This window comes from Sarcophilus harrisii, chromosome 5 (genome assembly GCF_902635505.1).
Source record: "Sarcophilus harrisii chromosome 5, mSarHar1.11, whole genome shotgun sequence".
Lineage (NCBI taxonomy): Eukaryota > Metazoa > Chordata > Mammalia > Dasyuromorphia > Dasyuridae > Sarcophilus > Sarcophilus harrisii.
This window is the reverse complement of record NC_045430.1, coordinates 111,132,343-111,150,779: the sequence shown is the minus strand read 5'-3', so window position 1 is coordinate 111,150,779 and position 18,437 is coordinate 111,132,343. Positions and strand designations below refer to the sequence as shown.

Genomic DNA, 18,437 nt, shown 5'->3' with positions numbered 1-18,437 from the left:
TCAAAGATAGATGGAAAGATCTCATATATACAAAATATCTATAGCAATAATTTTTGTAGTAGTAAAAAAAATGGAAACAAATTTGGTTACCATTGGTTAGGGAATATCTGAGCAAAATATACAATATTCATGTATCAAAATACTATAATGCTATATGATATAATGAACATGTAGAATTCACCAAAACTTTGAAAATGCATATGAAATGATACCATGAATCAATAAAGGCAAGAGAGAATATAGTCACATAAAGAAAAAGAACCCTAAAAAGTATTCAATTCAGATGACCATAATAGTACCAGTAGATTTGTGAAGAATATATATAATATATACATATATATAAATATGAAATCAAAATATATATTCAAAAAATATATTTGGACAGTGAGACTTTATTAGCTAAAGTTAGGGATGGTAGACTCAATCAATCACTGTGCCAACTTCTGGATGACAATGACTTAAAGGAGAATAGTCATATGGAGATCTTTTTGATATTTATTCCTTTTTATTTTTTTAATTATTGATGATTTTTTCTTTTACAACATTTACTCAATACATATATCTTCATCCTTCCCTCCTCCTGTAAAGGGCTGAAACTCTGAATAGGTGCACTGGAATCAGACAACTGAGCACTTAAGGCTAATTACCTATTGGATAATACTCTATTAGCATATGCTTGGAAAATGGCCCTTCCCACTGTTCTGTGCTGGCTCGATCTTTTGGTGTATATAGAGAATTGTAGGAGGGATTAGGTGGTGGAGTAAGACAAGCCAGGGTCACTTTGGCGGGATGAAGAGAAGGGAGGTTGTGGAGAGTTTGTGTCCATCCCCTTCACTTCTCCCCCTAAATATCAAGAATAAGACCAAGGACTTTTGCTTATCCTGACTCCAGCTGACTCTAAGGCATCCAGGGTGCTAACCCAGACTTCACATCCTCCTTTTTATAACAAAAAATTAAGCAAATGAAAGTAACATCACATCCAGTATCTCTCAACTTCGTACTGAGAGAAAAAAGCCCCAACATGTTTCATCAGTGTTCTGAAATCAACATTATTTAATCTGACTTTTGATTTCTTTTGCTATTTCCTTTCTGAAATGTATTTCTTAATGCTGCTTTCTTCACTTTATATAAGTTTTCCTTAGTTTCTCTGAATTCCTTAAATATATTGTTTCTACCACAAAAAATGCTAGTAAGGGGCTTTCTCCCCAATCCATTATTGACCTTGTTTTATTTTATGCTTGAAAGTAAATGATGTTGGGTCTAAGGGTTCAAATAATTTGGTAACTTTTCTTGAAAAATTAACCAGAATAATTGGACCAGTACAGGGCTCTACAAAATATATGATTGCAGCTTTAAAGTATTTGGGGATGAATATAGTTGATATATGGTTGAAGTATTTGGGGGAAAATGTATATCAATTGATACTGTGAATTGATACTTAAATTCCTTTTTCTGAACAGTGCTTGAAAGTATTTTCAAATTTGCATAATAGAATCTTCTTATCCCACTTGTAAATTAGCTTATTTCTATTCCAAAAGTATTTTACATATGCATTGGTAATTTCTCATAACCGAGTACTTTCCTCCTTAGATTCATTTCATATTTTTTATTCTTAAATCCCTCTACATTTCTCATAGTTTACATGGTCTGAGAAGCTAATGTTGGATAAATATATCCATTATATATTGACTATAGTCATGCTGTTCCATTTAAACTAAAATCATAAAAGAGGCCATAATCTTACTTTATAGACACCTATAAGATCTCTTAATTGTGTTTCAACCGTTTTACAGGCATGTTATTTCACCCAGTGCTAACCTAAATATAAGTCAAGGAATTTGGAAATTTTGTACTATATTGATTCAATTGTCTTTGAATAAATCCTTTAACCTTGTAATGCCTTAACTCCTAAAGTTTAGAAGAGGCTTATCAGCTGAAACAAGTGTTTTGTGAGTCAACGAAGTCTAACAAATAGCAGAGAAAGTAAAAGGGGTCTTCTAGGATTTAATTGTGTCAAGAAGCTTTGTTGAAGCTTTACTATTGTTCGAATTCTTTTGGTGGGGATTCTCAGAACAGGTGCATCATTGATATTTATAACTTATACTAATGGTATATTCTCATAGTTCTACTGAAAGAGAAATCCCCTTTTAAAATTTTTTCATTTTTGCAAGAGCCTGTCAGGAGTTCAGGCATTACCTCCTTAAATATTGCTTTGTGTTTTAAGATTAAATTGCACTTGTTTCTAGAATCACAATAAATGGAAAAATAGATCCTATTTTTAAAGATTATTAATGTAACAGAGCAAATTTTTTTACCTGTTTTTATAAACCTTGTTATTGTATCCTGCCTTCCCAGATTTTCCTATTTTGTATGTGGATAAATCACAAAACAAATAATGACAATAACAACAACAAAGATTTCAATGATGATAACAATAATTGGCATTTCTATAGCATTTTAAAATTTGCAAATTGCTTTGGATAGGTTTACTCATTTAAGTAAAATAAGTGAGGTAGGAATTATAGATATTTTTAACAGATGTGGAACCTGATGCATCCAGTGGTCAAATGATTTGTTAACATTCACATATGTTGCTATAGTAAGTGTTGGAGGTAGTATTAAAACTCAGGACTTCCTGACTTAAATCTCCCATTTTATGTAGACTAAGAAAGTAAGCTTAGAAAAAGCCCACATTAAATGATCATCTGGAATATTAGGTAGTGATTATCAATGTTGTTATTTGATCATTTTCAAATAGTTAATCTTTCATTTTTTTCTGAGAAGTATATATTTCACTGAATTATGAAACTTGTATTGAATGTTAGTATAGCTTGATCTTCATTTGGAGACATATAGAATGAAATAATTCAGAATTACTATTGCAATATGATGGGAAATGTAAAAACAAAATGTACTCCTATCTTTAACTTTCTGTTTATTGTATTTTGTAATCATATATGTGTAAGACATATTTAAAGAGCTGAACATCCTGAGGCTGCCACATCCTGACAATGTCCTGATTGAATATTGTTGAGAGTAACAACAGGAATGGTCTAATGCATCACCAGGATAGTTGCCCAGTTGATCCTGAGATAGTTCTTAAGGTCATTTATCACGAGTTCCTGGATAACGAGACAACATTTCAAGCAGAGGATTTTAACATTTCTCTTTCATAATGAAATTTTAGTGAGTAAAGTCTCATAATGGAACCTAAATTAAAATCAGAACAAATCTGAGCTATCTTTTATTCAATAAATGGGACCTAACTATATAATGTACTGTGACATTTTGGAATGAAAATAATAAATTTCAGAACTTGAACAGGCATTTCTTTTTAATTACCTTGTTTCATCAGGGCAAGATGGATTATACTTCTTCAGATCATCATCCAAACAAAAAAAGAAAGGTAGCAAACACTGAACTTTGTGGTGTGTCTGATCTTACAAGCATTTGATATGCTGCAAAAGCAAAAATAAAATAAATAATTCTTTTCAAGTCAATCATTGAGTATATATCTGTGCACAAAACCTCAGATTTGTGGAATTTAAATAAAAAACCAGTTTCATCCTAAATGTACCTTATAATTTGCAAAGATAAAAGGGAATTCTTTTCTGTTTTTGAAAAAATAATTGCATATGCTGTCAGTTACTAGGAGTTGGAGTCAAAATTTGGACTCCAATTTGGAGCTAGAGTTGCAGTCAAAAGATCTAAATTCAAATCTTGCCCCCTACTACTTTCATAATTGTAGCATATTTGGTCTTTAATTGCCATAGGCCTTAGTTCCTCTGTAGAATGAGTAAGTTGACTCTGATGACCTCTGAGGTGCTTAATAATTCTAAATCTGTGATCCTTTCAACTGCTCTTTTTTTTGGGGGGGGGTGCTATTTTGGAAAAGTAGTTGGGGGTAAATGATTTGCCCAAGGTCACACAGCTGATAACTGTTAAGTGTCTCAGGTTGGATTTGAACTCAGGTCCTCCTGACTCCAGGGTTGGTGCTCTATCCACTGCACCATGTACCTGCTCCTCATCTGTTCTTAGTAATGAAAAAAAAAAACAAAAAAAACTTGTTTTTATTTTTTCATTCTAAACATTACTTCTATTTTTTTTTATCATTTTATGTCACTTTTATCATTTTATACTTGTTTACTTTTTTCAAGACAACTTTTTGATTTCTTTTACTATTTTATATTTCTTTTATTATTATTAATTATCATAGCTAGCATTTATATAGCACTTTCAAGATCTAAAAGACACTTTGCAGATATCTCATTTTAAAAGAGAAAAGATAGAAAGGTCTCTTGTCTCTTCTCTCAGGTGCAACTAGGTGGTGCCATAATGCACAGAGCACAGGGGCCAGAAGTTAGGAAGACCTATTTCAAATGCAGCACCAGACACTTAGTAGTGTGGTCATGGACAGATCACTTAACCTTTTATTACCCCAGTTTCCTCATCTGTAAAATGGGGTTGATAACTGTACCTACCTCACAGGGTTGTTGTGAGGATCAAATGAGATAAAATTTGTAAAACACATGTACATTACTTGACACAAAATAGGTGCTATATGAATGTTAGCCACCACCAACATCAATGTCATCATCATTATCAACTAAAAATAAAAAGCATATGATATTCTTCCTATATTCTTGCCTAAATCATATTGTATTATATATTTGGAAAAATTTTTTGAATATTTAGGAAGAATATTATAAATTAGTTAATTTAAACATGAGAAATATGGCCATTAAATATAGTTACCAATCATTATGTCATTTGTTCTTAATATGTAAATGATACTAAATATCTCCATAATGCTTTTATATTTATTTAGTGGCATTTTTGATTTTGCAGCATTATATGACAGAGAACAAGAGATTCCTATTTGCTTTTTAAGTAGCTTAGAATGATTTTTTCCACTTTTCTTGTTTTCTGAATTTTCTTAGCTGACCTTACTTTTATTATCCTTGTGTGTAAATTGAATATTTAAGAGATGCAGCTATCTAATTAGATTTTAAATTTGTCTAACCCAATCCATATGTTGGATTTTACAAAGCAATGTCTTGTCGTGCTTTTTTTAAAAAAAGAAAGTGATAATTTTGTTTAATTCATCTAACATATATGATATATTTTCAGTTCTCTCTAGTTCACTGGTGATTTTAACATAACGTTATAAGAAATGTCAAAGCAGTCTGTGTCCTTTTAAGAAATTTTGCTCCATTTAGACTAAATTTTTTGGGTACCCTTTCAAATATCATTAACCTGTTGAATTCTGAATTGTTGTAATAGTCTTATACAGTACACTTAGTTGCTCTTTTTGTGGCTCCAAGATTTTATGTAAATAACACGTGCCTTCAGCTACACAAATACAATGGTGATTTGTCATCTATTGTATTTCTATGTGAAGCAGACTTGTTTTAGAGATGATCTTGTGATATGAATCATAGACTGAGAGTGAATAATGTCTTTTTCATTTCTTTCAGAACAACGAAAGAATTATGCCAGAGACAGCATCAGTAGCATGTCAGATACAACTCAGTATCGTGTTGAAGTAAGATGTTTTCCTTCCTTCACCCTATATTATCGTTTTTCTTGTCATACGAAAATATCTGGGATATCCAATGTATTTTAATGAAGAATGAAAACAAATCATAGATCCACAATCATTCCCAGCCTCATTCTGTATATCATACAATTTAACCTTTTTTATACTTTTGCATTACAAAATATATTTTGAAATTGAACTAATAGTAATTTCTTCAGGTGCAGGTGTTTTATTTTTAGATGTGCCCCCAAGCCATTTCTGCTTGCTCTATTTAGTTAACTGCTTTCATTTTGTAATTTGGTTTAAATCACTGAGCTCTTTCAAACTTTTTTTTTGGGGGGGGTGAAGATAAGGAGTTATTCATTAAATCCTATTTAGATTCCTTTTACTTATAGTAGAAAATACTTAAAAAGGAGATGTGACATTTAATTTTTTCTACAAAAATTCAAATGTTAACATTTTTAGGTTCATATTCTTAGCTTAAATGCTGGAAGAAGTTTCACTAATCTTTTGTAAGTACCTTCTGTTGATTGTTCAGAAATTAAAAGTGTGTTTTTATCACAGACACTGACTAGAGCTGATATTCTCATATATCCCAGTTGATAGTCATCCATATTGTGAAAGCTATAAAATAGAGTTCTTGTTGTCATTGAACTGAGTTGAACTATAGTGATGGAATTTAAATAATTGTAGAGAGACAGCCCTGGTATAATGGAAAAAGATGAAGGTACAAGTACTCATCTTTAATACCTAATGTCATTGTGAATATGTTCTTTTGTTTTGTTTTTTGCTGAAGCAATTGGGGTTAAGTGACTTGCCCAGGGTCACACAGCTAGGAAGTGTTAAGTGTTTGAGGTCAAATTTGAACTCAGGTCCTCATGACTTCAGGGCTGATGTTCTATCCACTGTACAACCTAGCTGCTCCTATAATTGTGAATATGGACAAGTGATTCTCCTTCTATTTGCCTCATGACAACTCAAAAGTTAAGAAAAGTTGCTATTTGCATTGTTGTAGGAAAGTTCCATATTGCTAGTCGGCCAAAACAATGAAATCATAAATCAACTCCCCAAAAGATGTGTTTGAAAAAAGTCAAGGTACTGATTCTTAAAAACAAAAAAATTGGAATTCATGTTTGTTCAAATGTGATATCCATATACTAAATCTTTATTACAGTGTGGTATATTATTGCTTAGTATTAGAAATATAATAGGTTCAATCATTTTCCCTTAATTAAAACACTAACAAACCATATAGTTTTTCCCTATTGTTTGCCCTTTGATAGACAATGGTACAAAAGATGCCAGATTAGTAAGAATTAAAATAATAGAGTCAGAACTGGACTGTATTTTTATATATTTCTCTAGTGTAATTAACTTATCAATTTGTTTTAGAAAATGACAGTTATGTCGTATCTCGTGTTTTTAAAATTTATGTTCCAATCAACAGCATCTGACTACTTTTGTACTGGATCGGAAAGAGGCTATGATAACAGTAGAAGATGGAATAAGAAAACTGAAATTGCTTGATGCCAAGGGCAAAGTTTGGACGCAGGATATGATTCTCCAAGTTGATGACAGAGCTGTGTGTCTGATTGATTTGGAGACAAAGGTAAATTTTGTAAATTGCAACCTTGTCATTATCTAAATCCTCTGAAAACTCAATCAGGTCAAATTTATTATGGAATTGAAGATAATTCAATAAATGAAAGACTTAATAATTCAAACAATGGAAGAGAACTCATAAAAAGGAATTTTTTAGTCAAATGTAATTATTTAAAATATATGCTTTGTTTTTAAAGTAAATTTTTCTTGAGAGTAAATTCTTTTTTGTCCCTCATGCATGGAATGCCCTTTCTCCCCATCTCTGTCTCTTAAATTTTCTGACTTTCAAGTTTCACCTACCATCCTACCTGCTTTTAGAAGTCTTTTCTAATCCCTTTTATTTCTAGTACTTTCACTTTAAAAAAAAGTCCTATTCACTTTGTTTATTGATTGTAGGTCATTGATTGCATCTTCTATTTCTCATTAGATTGTGAGCTCTTTAAGAGCAAGGAATATTTTTTGCTTTTCTTTTCATCTCTAGTACTTAGTAGAGTAACTGGAATTTTGTGGGTTTATTTAAATGTTTATTGACTAAGTAGCTAACATAGGCAAAGAACTTTTTATTTTCTGTTATTTGAAATAAGAGATGAAGAAATCTTGTGTACTAAAACAGTATGCCCTAACATTAGGTTTTTATTTTTGTTTTGCTTTAAGAATTTTTTTATTATGAGCTATAAAATATAAATAAATGTAAACGTTTTATTTTGCAATGAAACAAAAAAGTATATAAAACTTACCCTCTCTATGTACATTCCTCTGTATAAATCTTGGGTCCTTTATATATCTGAACACACACACACATATACAATTCTAATTTAACATGGTAGTCTCATTACTATCCTACATTAACATGGTAATTTCATCACTATCCTACATGTCTGTTTCCCTTTCGAAGTTTATTCTGCCATCTTGTTTATTTTTTTTAATTGTTCATTGATACTCTTTTTTTCCTTTTCTTTTTCTTTTACAAGAATATTCTTACTGTCATAATTTTTATTTTATCATGAGCACAATTATGTTCCAGGGCATGAATAAGAAAAATTAATAAATTAAATTAATTTTATGTATTGTTATAATTCTCAGTATTGCTTATTATTAAATTTTGAAGTGATACTTGAAAAAGAGTTTTCATATATTTCAATAAAATCTCAAATTTACATGTAGCTCTTTTATATATAAATGCACATGTATGTACTAGATGCCAATGTATAGGATAAAGTATCTCACTTGTTTTTTGATAAATGCAATAGGTTACTTGTTAACAGATTGATGATGAAAAGCTTTAAGAAATAGCTGGGTTACTTATTCAGCTTTTAAAAGTTTTTGTGTACTTCCTACTTGGAAATAATATAAAAAACTCTTATAATCTTAGTTTTTTTTAATCTTGCTTTTTGAAGAACAATTCATCCTCAATGTATTTCTTGTAAAATATATATTTGTCTTAATGACAGTATTCTTTGATTTCATTGAGTAGACTAACATTGTGGGAGTGTATTTATAGTTCTTTCCAAACTGGCACAGTTCCAGTTTTAATCTCAAAATAGTACAAATGATTGAGTATTCTGAGAACAAGATGTCACATTTATTATATGTTTATAAAAAGAAAATGAGGGAGGAAAAGAGCAAAGGAAGGAGAAAGAAAGAGAGAGAGATACAGAGATAGAGACAGAAGAAAGTGTGTCAGACACACAAAAATGGAGATAGAGATATGATGGGGGCAAGGAGTGGAAGAGAGAGAAAAAAATAAACAGCAAAGGGACTGAAGGTAGAAAAGAAGGGAGAAAGAGGGAAAGATTCTAGTGTAGCTGGCCTTTTTCTATATTATCAGCAGTTCTATACCCTCATAAAATAACCATTCCAAAGTGCATTTTCTCTCGGTTAATTAAAAATATAATCTGTTTCTCTCCATGTACATTCCTTTCCCTGTCTCTTCATTTTCCTACCCCACTCCACATCTTTTCTTTCTAGGCTGTTTCCTTAGTATCAGTCAATTTTTAGGATTAAATCATTTTCCAGAGTTCATAGTAAGAGTGATTTATGCAATTTAAAATGACTAATTAAGTTGTTGCCAGATAGGTGAGGCAGTGGATAGAGTGCTGGGACTAAAGTCAGGAAGACTCATCTTCCTTGAGCATGAATCAGGCTTCAGACACTAATCAGTTGTGTGACTCTGGACAAGTCACTTAACTTTGCCTCAGTTTCCAATCTGTAAAAATGAGCTAGAAAAGAAAAGAACAAATCATTCCAGCATTTTTGCCAAGAAAACCCCAATATGGTCATGAAGAGTTGGAGACAACTAAAAAGATTGAATAACAACAACAATAAAGTTATCCATTTCTAGAATAGAAAATTCCAGAGAGCTATAGCAGTTTAGAAATAAATCAGTGATGGATGGAAAGGGTAGAAAGACTGATAGACTTGAAATCATAGGACTGGGTTTGAATCCTGGCTCTGTCACTTTCTTTCTGTGTGACTTTGAGCCAGTCACTTATATTCTCATGGCCTCTGTTTAATTATCTGTAAAGTGAAGGAATTGCACTGGGTGATTGATTGAGTTGCTTTCAAGTTCTAGATTCTTGAGGGCAAAGAATGTATTATTTTTGTATTTGTCTCCCCAACACTTAGAATAGTGCCTGGTACTTAACAGGTTCTTAATAAATATATAAATAATTGATTATATAAATATAATGCAGGATGATTATAGAAATATAATTATAGCTAATTTATGTTTTCCTTCCTTTAATCTATAGAATGAACTGGAGAATTTCCCTTTAAACACAATCCAGCACTGCCAAGCCATGATGAATGCATGCAACTATGATTCAATTCTTGCTTTAATATGCAAAGAACCAGCTCAGAGCAAACCAGATCTTCATCTTTTCCAGTGTGATGAGATTAAGGTAAAAAATTATTGAAGAATTGAAGAATTTTCTCTAGAGAGCTAGAACTGAACAGATTTCTATTGGTTCTATGGGGGGGGGGGAATCTTATCTTTCTAATCATATTGTTTTTTTCTTTAATAATAGCTTTTTATTTTCAAAATACATGCAAAGATAGTTTTTAACATTTATCCTTGCAAAATCTTGTGTTCCAAATTTTTCAATCTTTCTTCCTTTCCTCCCCTCCCCAAGACAGCAAGTAATCCAATATAGGTTAAACATGGGCAATTTTTCTAAACATATTTCTATATTTTTCCGATCATATTGTGAAAACAAACTGGATTTTCCTTTCTCAAAACTTTCTAGCATGATCATGAAGAGAAATATCAGATATAAATGGGGAAAGAGTTAAATTTATTTTAAGAAGAAAAGCCATTTCAGGGGGGAGAATAATTGGATGGGATATAGATCCATTAGAATATATTAGGTGACAAGATGTTAAATATTTTCCAAGTATCCTAAATTTGTAATAAATAGGATTTTTTCAATCTTGCTTTATAAATTAGTCACGAAGTTCAGTTCTGTTAAGCACTAATCAAATAGCATAGTCTATTGCAATGAAACACTTGGAACATTTCCCAGGATATCATTGAAGAGTTGACTGGTTAATTACATGACATGACTAAATTGCTTAGAATTAGTAATCCTCAAGTTATATATGAGCATAGTTACCCGCTCAAACAGACTGTTGTCAAGGGATCATATTCTTATATATTATAGAATTTCCAAATGATGATTAAAATGTATTGATTTCTCTTAGAAAGTTAGAAGGTACCTTTCACCTTGCATCTTTATCTTATGAATGGAATTCCCTGAATGATGTGTTTTTCTGATAACTTCATTGGGCCATTTTGTACTGATTGCTTCTTAGTCAAGAGACTTTTATAGTTTTCTGGAAATTCATTTGCCTTTTCTCTTACTGAATTTCTCTAAAGTTAGAGACCCCATAGATTCAATTTGATCACATGAATATAATTTTCTTTAGACATTCAAATTAATGAAATTATAGAAGGGTTTATTACAAAATCATTTTGAAAAGACCCTTGACATTCAACTAATTTGCATATATTCATTGACTGGTTGGTAGTTAGTACTTTTTGAGACTAGCAGTACACATTTAAATTATGCAATAATTGGATATGTTAAAGCAACAGACATTCCATGATTATATTGAACTATAGCCACTTCACAGGAGATAAAATGTCAGATCAAATCAGATGTTTATGAAGATATTCAGATTCCAATTCTTCAGAATCCAAAGGTAATTGATCAGGATTGTCAGATTTTAGTACTTATGATAAAGGATATAATGTTGTTTGTAATAGTCAAACTGGCTAGCACACTGACTTGTCACAGCCATTTGGTTGGGCTATTATATAAATTATGCAGATACTTCCTCATTCCACTGTGTATATTTAGCAACTTAAACCATAATGAGCATGGGAGAACATGGAAATGCCAAAATTTAAAGTGCCCTTTTACAGTTTGAGCTCTTTTAGCTCAAGGTAGAAAAGAAATGATCTTAGCACCTAGTTAAACATAAAAACTAAATTGTAAAGGTAACTTTTTCTTTTCTCTAGCTGTCCTGGCCTCTGCTTATTGCCTCCCTTGGTTTCTGCCTCCTGCCTACAGGACTAAGTCACAAAGTCTCCTTCCATCTAACTCAATTGGTCATTCTGATAATGGTTTTATGGTGCTTGTTATCAGGTGCCAAATTTGTTAGTTTATTAGTCTGTTAACAATTCTCTGGATCTTAAAGATGTCACAGATCATAATGAGAAAAAAAGGAATATAAAATCTCACATGGAATCCTAAAAATCAGCAGCACTTCTGTTGGATATATATAAAACACAACAGTAAATTCTTTTTGCACTCCTCCTCTAGTTCTAGGAAATCATGTGGAAAGTGAAGTTTTAACATGTATATAATATCAAGGTTGCATTGTCACTTTTAGATTTAACTCCTCGTAAGTTCCAAAACACATAGAAAACTCCAATAGCATTGTTGTAACTTCTGTTATATCTGCAGATGATCAAGATTTCAAAATGCTTTTACTAGAGATAAGCCAGTCCAGTGGATAGAGTATTAGATCTAGAATTAGAGGGACCTGACTTCAAATCTATCCTCAAATACTTACGTGCTCTGTAGCCCTGGGAAAATTGCCCATTCCTCCAATTGAGAAATTATGGACTCTTCACTTCCCCCAAATTTCAATATGTTTTTTGTTTATAAGATCATAGAATTTTAGAGATGGAAAGAACCTTTAAAATCATTGGTCCAACCTCCTATTCTTTATGGCAATTCCCTAAATGACATATTATTTGTAAACTACTTTGCAAACTTAGAGAACTATATAAATGGTAGTTATTATTATTTTTATTACTGCTACTATTGATATATATCATTATTATATTGGTTATGTCTACGTGAGAATTATATTATACAGAGATGAATTTCAATACCTCTAGCTCAAATATTCTAAGATTCTAATATTGCACTGCAATTTATTTTAAAATGTAGTTATATGAAATAAATATTATAAAAGAATGTAGTCTATCTTTCAGTGGGATCTTGATGATGGAGACTGGCCAAAAAAACAAGTCATTATACATGTGAGAGAGAAACATTTTAATAGCGACTCAGTTCAAGAACAATACATTGGAACAACAAAACATTATATATTTAGAAAGTTCATCATGTAGGAGAAAGATCCATAATTATTCAAATGTCTAAGGAGAGTGTTTGGGATGTGATACCAGAATATAGTCCATGTTTGAAAGGGACATTTGTCCTAAAAGATTATTTTGTGACTTAGTAGTAGAGTAGTAATGACCCTTCAATGCAATAACTATTAAGTACCTGGTATAAGATTTGAACCTTGGGGTTTCTTGACTGATCCAGCACTCTATTCACTGTACCAAACTACTTCATGCTAAGTTTTTAAGCAACCAATTAACATATAGAAAAAAGTCTTCTAGGTAATTTTTGCTTTTATCATTTTAGGCGAATCTCATTGGTGAAGATATTGAAAGTGCAATCAGTGACAGTAAAGGAGGAAAGCAAAAAAGGCGGCCTGAGGCACTAAGGTAAATATATGAAACAATATCAAGTATTAATAGAGGTTAAAGCATATCTCCTTAAAACTTTCAGATTTAACTAAAAGTAGAGGATAAGCATACAACTTGGAAAAATCTTTATAGGAAGGGAACCAGGCCAAATTTGTTAGAATAAGAACCATCCCTCAATTGATAAATGGTTAAAGGATAGGAATAAGTAGTTCCAGAGGAAGAAATCGGAATTATAAATAGCCAAGTAAAATAAAATACCTTAAGTTACTAATGATTAGAAAAATGCAAATTAAAACAACTCTGAACTTATCAGATAGGCTAAGAACAAAAAAGAAAATCATAAATGCTGGAGTGGTTGTGAGAAAATAGGTACGCTAATGCACATCGTTGAATTAGTCTAATTATCCTAGAAAAAAGTTTAGAATTATGCCCCACATTCTTATTAAACTGTACATGTTTTTGATCCAGAAATACTGCTAGTAGTTGTATACCCCAAGGAGATCAAAGAAAGGAAAAGGGCCAAAAGCATCCAAAAATATTTATAGCACATCTTTTTGTAAAATTGGAAACTGGAAGGATATCCATTAATTGAGAAATGGCTGAAAAAGTTATAGTATATGAATGTGATAGAATCCTGTTATTCTATAAGAAATGATGACATAGGTAGTTTTAGAAAATTTTGGGAATACTTGTACGAATAAATGGAAAGTGAAGTAATCAGAAGTAGGAGAACAATTTTACAGGAAATCACAAATAATTATAAAGTTTATCTTAGGAATTAATCAGCATACTGACCAAACACAATTTCAAAAGATTTAATATGAGACATATAGAAAGAGAGCTGATGAATTTAGAATAAGACAGAAGCATGTTTTCTCCTATTTATTTTTTTTGCCTTTTTTTCTTGGAAAATGACTGATTTGGACATTTATTTTGCCTTTCTGAACATATTTGTAATGAGTTTCATTTTTCTTGCCTATTAATTGGTTGGAAGAGGGAGAAAATTTGAAGCTAAAACTGAGTTATAAAAAAATACCTTAAAATTTGAACATTTGTTTACATATTAGAGAATGTTACATTTTAAGAAATTTTAAACTCTTCAATTTCCTCAAATTTGTTCATATATTTTTTGTTTATAGTATCATAGAATCTAAAAGTTAGAAAGGACCTTTGAAATTGTTGAGTAAAATTTCCTGTTCATTGTAGGAATTCCCTTTGTAGTATCCTTAGCATTCGTGACAGATGGTCTTTCTACCTCTGTTTGAATATTATTTATCACAGAGAATATACTGCTTCACAAGGCTGATCACTTGACAATTCTACCCAGTAAGTCTAGTTCCTTTTTCAAATGAAAGCTCTTCAAATAATTGAAGAAGGCTAGCTACGTAATAAATGTATATTGACTACAATAACTTTGCCTCTTCCCCTTCACCAAGTTTTCTTCTTTACAGATCATTCAATTTTCTTATAAGAAATTAGTTTCAGAATTTTGACCATCTAGTTGGTTTTTTCTAAGCAACCTTGCATCAAGAATTGAATAGTGATATTCTAAATATTATCTGGGATATTGCATATCATCAAGTCATAGGATCTTAGAATTACAAGGATCATACATGCATATGTGTGTATACACATACACATACATATGATATGATTATTAAGTAAAGAATTGATTTGTTTCTGGCCTGAATTAAGAGTTTTCAATGGTGCAGTAGATTATATCAAGTATGTCAGGGATATTTAACCTTTGTGTCATGGACCTTTTGGTCATTCTGTTAAAATCTGTCAATACCTTCTCAGAACAACATTCTTAAATGCATAAAATAACATTTGGAAGATTACAAAGGAAAAAAATTATATTGAAATAGTCATCAAAATATTTTTCAAAATTCATGGACCCAAGGTTAAGAATGCTTTCATTAAGTTGGAACAGAAACAAGATTTATTTTAATCTTGATAAAGTTAATTTTCTCTTTTCTTCTTTTTTAGCTTTATTGATACATTTTGTTTTTTATTCCACAGTCGTCTTCTGATGAACTTAAAATCTGTCACTCCTTCCTCCCATCAACTCTTCCTTGTAACAACAAAAAAATAGTTAAGCAAAAATATAATTGCCTGACAATAGTAATTTTCAAGTTGAGGAAATGATACTCTTTTCAAAGAATCGCTGAGTTCTCTAAACAGATGATAAAGGGTTTATTTGTTCTGCTTTTTTAAGGATGATTGCAAAATCTGACAGCAGTATTCCTCCTCCACCAAGAGCTCCTGCCCCTGTTCCCCCAGGGACTGTCACACAGGTAGATGTTAGAAGTCGTGTGGCTGCCTGGTCAGCATGGGCAGCTGATCAAGGAGAATGTAAGTATTTGTGTGAACTGCTTTTACAGAATGCTGACTCTAAATAGACAAATGGTTGATGCTTAGCTAATAGAACTCTGTTAATATTTGGCTAATAAATAGCTTTCAAATGCTGAAATTGATTCATTGTTCTAAGATTAATAGATACTTAAAAACAAATGAAATAAAATAGGAATTTGATGCCAGGAGACTGGAGGGTTTTGGGGTTTGTTTAATCATTTTTCAATCATGTCTGACTCTTTGTGACCCCATTTTGGGGTCTTCTTGGCAAATATACTAGAGTGATTTGCCATTTTCTTTCCATTTTGCATATGAGGAAACTAAGGCAAGCAGGGCTCAGTGATTTGTCCAGGGTCACAAAGTTTGTAAATGTGTGACGTTAGATTTGAACTTAGAGGATGAACCTTTTTGACTCCACTTATGACACTCTTATCTACTGAGTGCCTTCTCTACAAATTGTTCTCCATTATGTTTTAGTACAAGTAGCATTTTATATTCATCAATTACAGTGTCCCAAATGATAAATTTGATGGTGCAGTGAAAAGAAGAAATTTTATTTCACTGGCAAATAGCCATTAGAGGACTATCCAAATGGTAAACTTCAGAATACAAAAGTATCTTCAGAGAAATTGCTTCACTCTTTATTCCATTTCTCATCATCATAACTTCTGTGTTAGCTTCAGAATGAATAGTTCTGACTACACTGAAAATTTTCTTTGATAGCAAATTAAAGTTTTGGACCAGGTCCCTTCCAACTCTATATCTATGATACCATGATCTGATAAAAGATGCAGGAATAGTACTAGAATTGAGGATAGATAACTAACCATTTGGTTCCACTAGTTTGTATTATTAAAAGGAAATAAGGCATAGTATTCACTACTTACTGTTGTACTTGGAATCACTAGAATTCATTAGTGCTGGAAAGGACTTTAGGAAAAAAAAAACAACCCCCTCATTTGACAGATGAGGCAGTTAAGATCCAAAAGAACTGAGGGACTTGCCAAAGCTAGCAAATGTTAGAGTTGGGACTAAGCTGAGTTCTTTTGAGTCCCACTTTATTCCTTTTCTACTGTGCCATATCGCTTATTATGTTATTCAATTATTAGTCAGTGGAATATACAACTCTAAAATAAAACAATATGACATGTCATATTGAATAACAATGGTATGGAGAGTGATTTGATATGTTATATGTAAAACTAAAGTTTACGTTCGATTGTTTTTCACTTTTGGGGGTTTTTATTCAAACACCTAAACATTTAAGAGGTTGCTTATTTATATCCTACAACTAAACCCATGAAAATAGTAGCTCTTTAGTGTAACTGCTTTTAAAAATAAAATACAAATTACTCTTCTTAATTTTTGACAGTTACTATTTTCAGCAGTTGTGAACATTTCTGGCAAGCATACTTGATGTTCCCTTAAACTTGGCAATTTTTTTAAAAATCTGTTTAAATAGTTTCTTGGAATATTTTCTGGTTTGTGTGTATGTGTTTTCTGGAGGGCTTTTGTGCTCTTGTTTTTCTTAAAGAAAGAATAGCTCTTTTACATTTTTAGAATTTAAAATAAACCTGTAAAGGTACATGAAAAATTCATGTAAAAGCATATAATAAAAGACAGATAAGTTAATAGCCCAGCAATGCTCAACCACTACAGTTTTCAAGTCACCATAAAGTATATATATCCTCTCAGTAATGTTATCCATTTCTATGGATTCAACATAACTCCTAGATCTAGATATATACTCTTTGGCTCACTTCTTGAGCTCCATTTTTGTAATCATCAACTACCTATTCCCAAGAGGGAACCCCATTGATTTTTCAAATTAATTTTTTTTTCTGTTTTAAAATTAAAGTCTTTTATTTTCAAAACATATGCATGGATAATTTTTCAACATACAAATTAAAATTTTCAAGGACAAATATCATTACCTTACTCCTTAACTCTGTAATCTTTCATATCACATACAATCACAATTTTAGTATCATCCTCAATAAATCAGTTTCTAAATTTTATTAAATCTCCCTACAATATATCCATTCCCTTCACTCTATTCATTCTTACCAACTTTGTTCACACCCTCATCACCTTTCACCTGGACCATTGTACTGTTTCCTATTTGGGCTCTGTGTTTCTAGTCTCTTTCCTCTCTAATCCGTTCTCTAACTAGATAGCAAAATGATCTTACAAAAGCACAATTCTGACCAGCTCACTTTTCTTTTCAGGAAATTTAGGAATACCTTATTGCTTCTAGGTAAAGTGGCTTCACTTACCTTTCCAAATTTATTCCACATAAATCCCCTTCCCATACCCACATTTCAGCCAAAATGGCTAAAAGTTTTGTGAGTATTGGTCAAACTTTCCTCTCTATCCTTCCTATCTTTCCATAGGCTATCTTTGCCATGGCTAGAACGGGCTCCCTTTTCAGCTCTCTCAGAATGCCTTTTTAGCACTCTGAGCTTCTTTCAAGGTTCAGTTCATAGTCGTCCTCCTACATAAATCTTGATCCCTTTTCCTTAGTGGAAACAATAATTTCACAACAACCCTGTAAAGTAGCTAAATTATTATTCACATTTTGTATATGAGGAAACTAAAGCAGAGACTAAGTGATTTGCCAGGGTCACATAGCTAGTAAGATATGAAGCAGGATTTAAACTCAGGTTTTCCTGACTCTAAATCTAGGACTCACCAACCCCAATACCTAACTGTTTAGCTGCAGGTTAATCAGGGAGAAAAAAAAGGGATGGGTAAATAGGGAGGAAAAGAATGAGTGCTAATCCTTGAATTGGAATATATTTAGTGAATGAGAATTATAGATGTCTAATGGAAGTTCTGCAATTTCCAGATGACTTCTTCTGCTTGTCTGTTTTCATTTTTATTTACTTGGATTGGTACTTCCTGGACTCTTGACTGAGGCTTTTTGTTTATTTA

General features: G+C 31.7%; 1 protein-coding gene across 2 annotated transcripts in view; it reads left to right on the top strand.

Annotated features, from left to right (window-relative positions):
• The window catches only part of EPS8 (epidermal growth factor receptor pathway substrate 8), a 99,403-nt gene that overhangs the window by 11,696 nt on the left and 69,270 nt on the right, over nt 1-18,437 (top strand). For both annotated transcript variants that reach the window (XM_031938361.1, XM_031938360.1), the window contains exons 3-7: nt 5,478-5,545; nt 6,987-7,148; nt 9,892-10,041; nt 13,084-13,166; nt 15,367-15,503. In XM_031938361.1, coding sequence (XP_031794221.1) covers nt 5,478-5,545; nt 6,987-7,148; nt 9,892-10,041; nt 13,084-13,166; nt 15,367-15,503 — 600 coding nt within the window. The remainder of the gene's footprint in view (nt 1-5,477; nt 5,546-6,986; nt 7,149-9,891; nt 10,042-13,083; nt 13,167-15,366; nt 15,504-18,437) is intronic.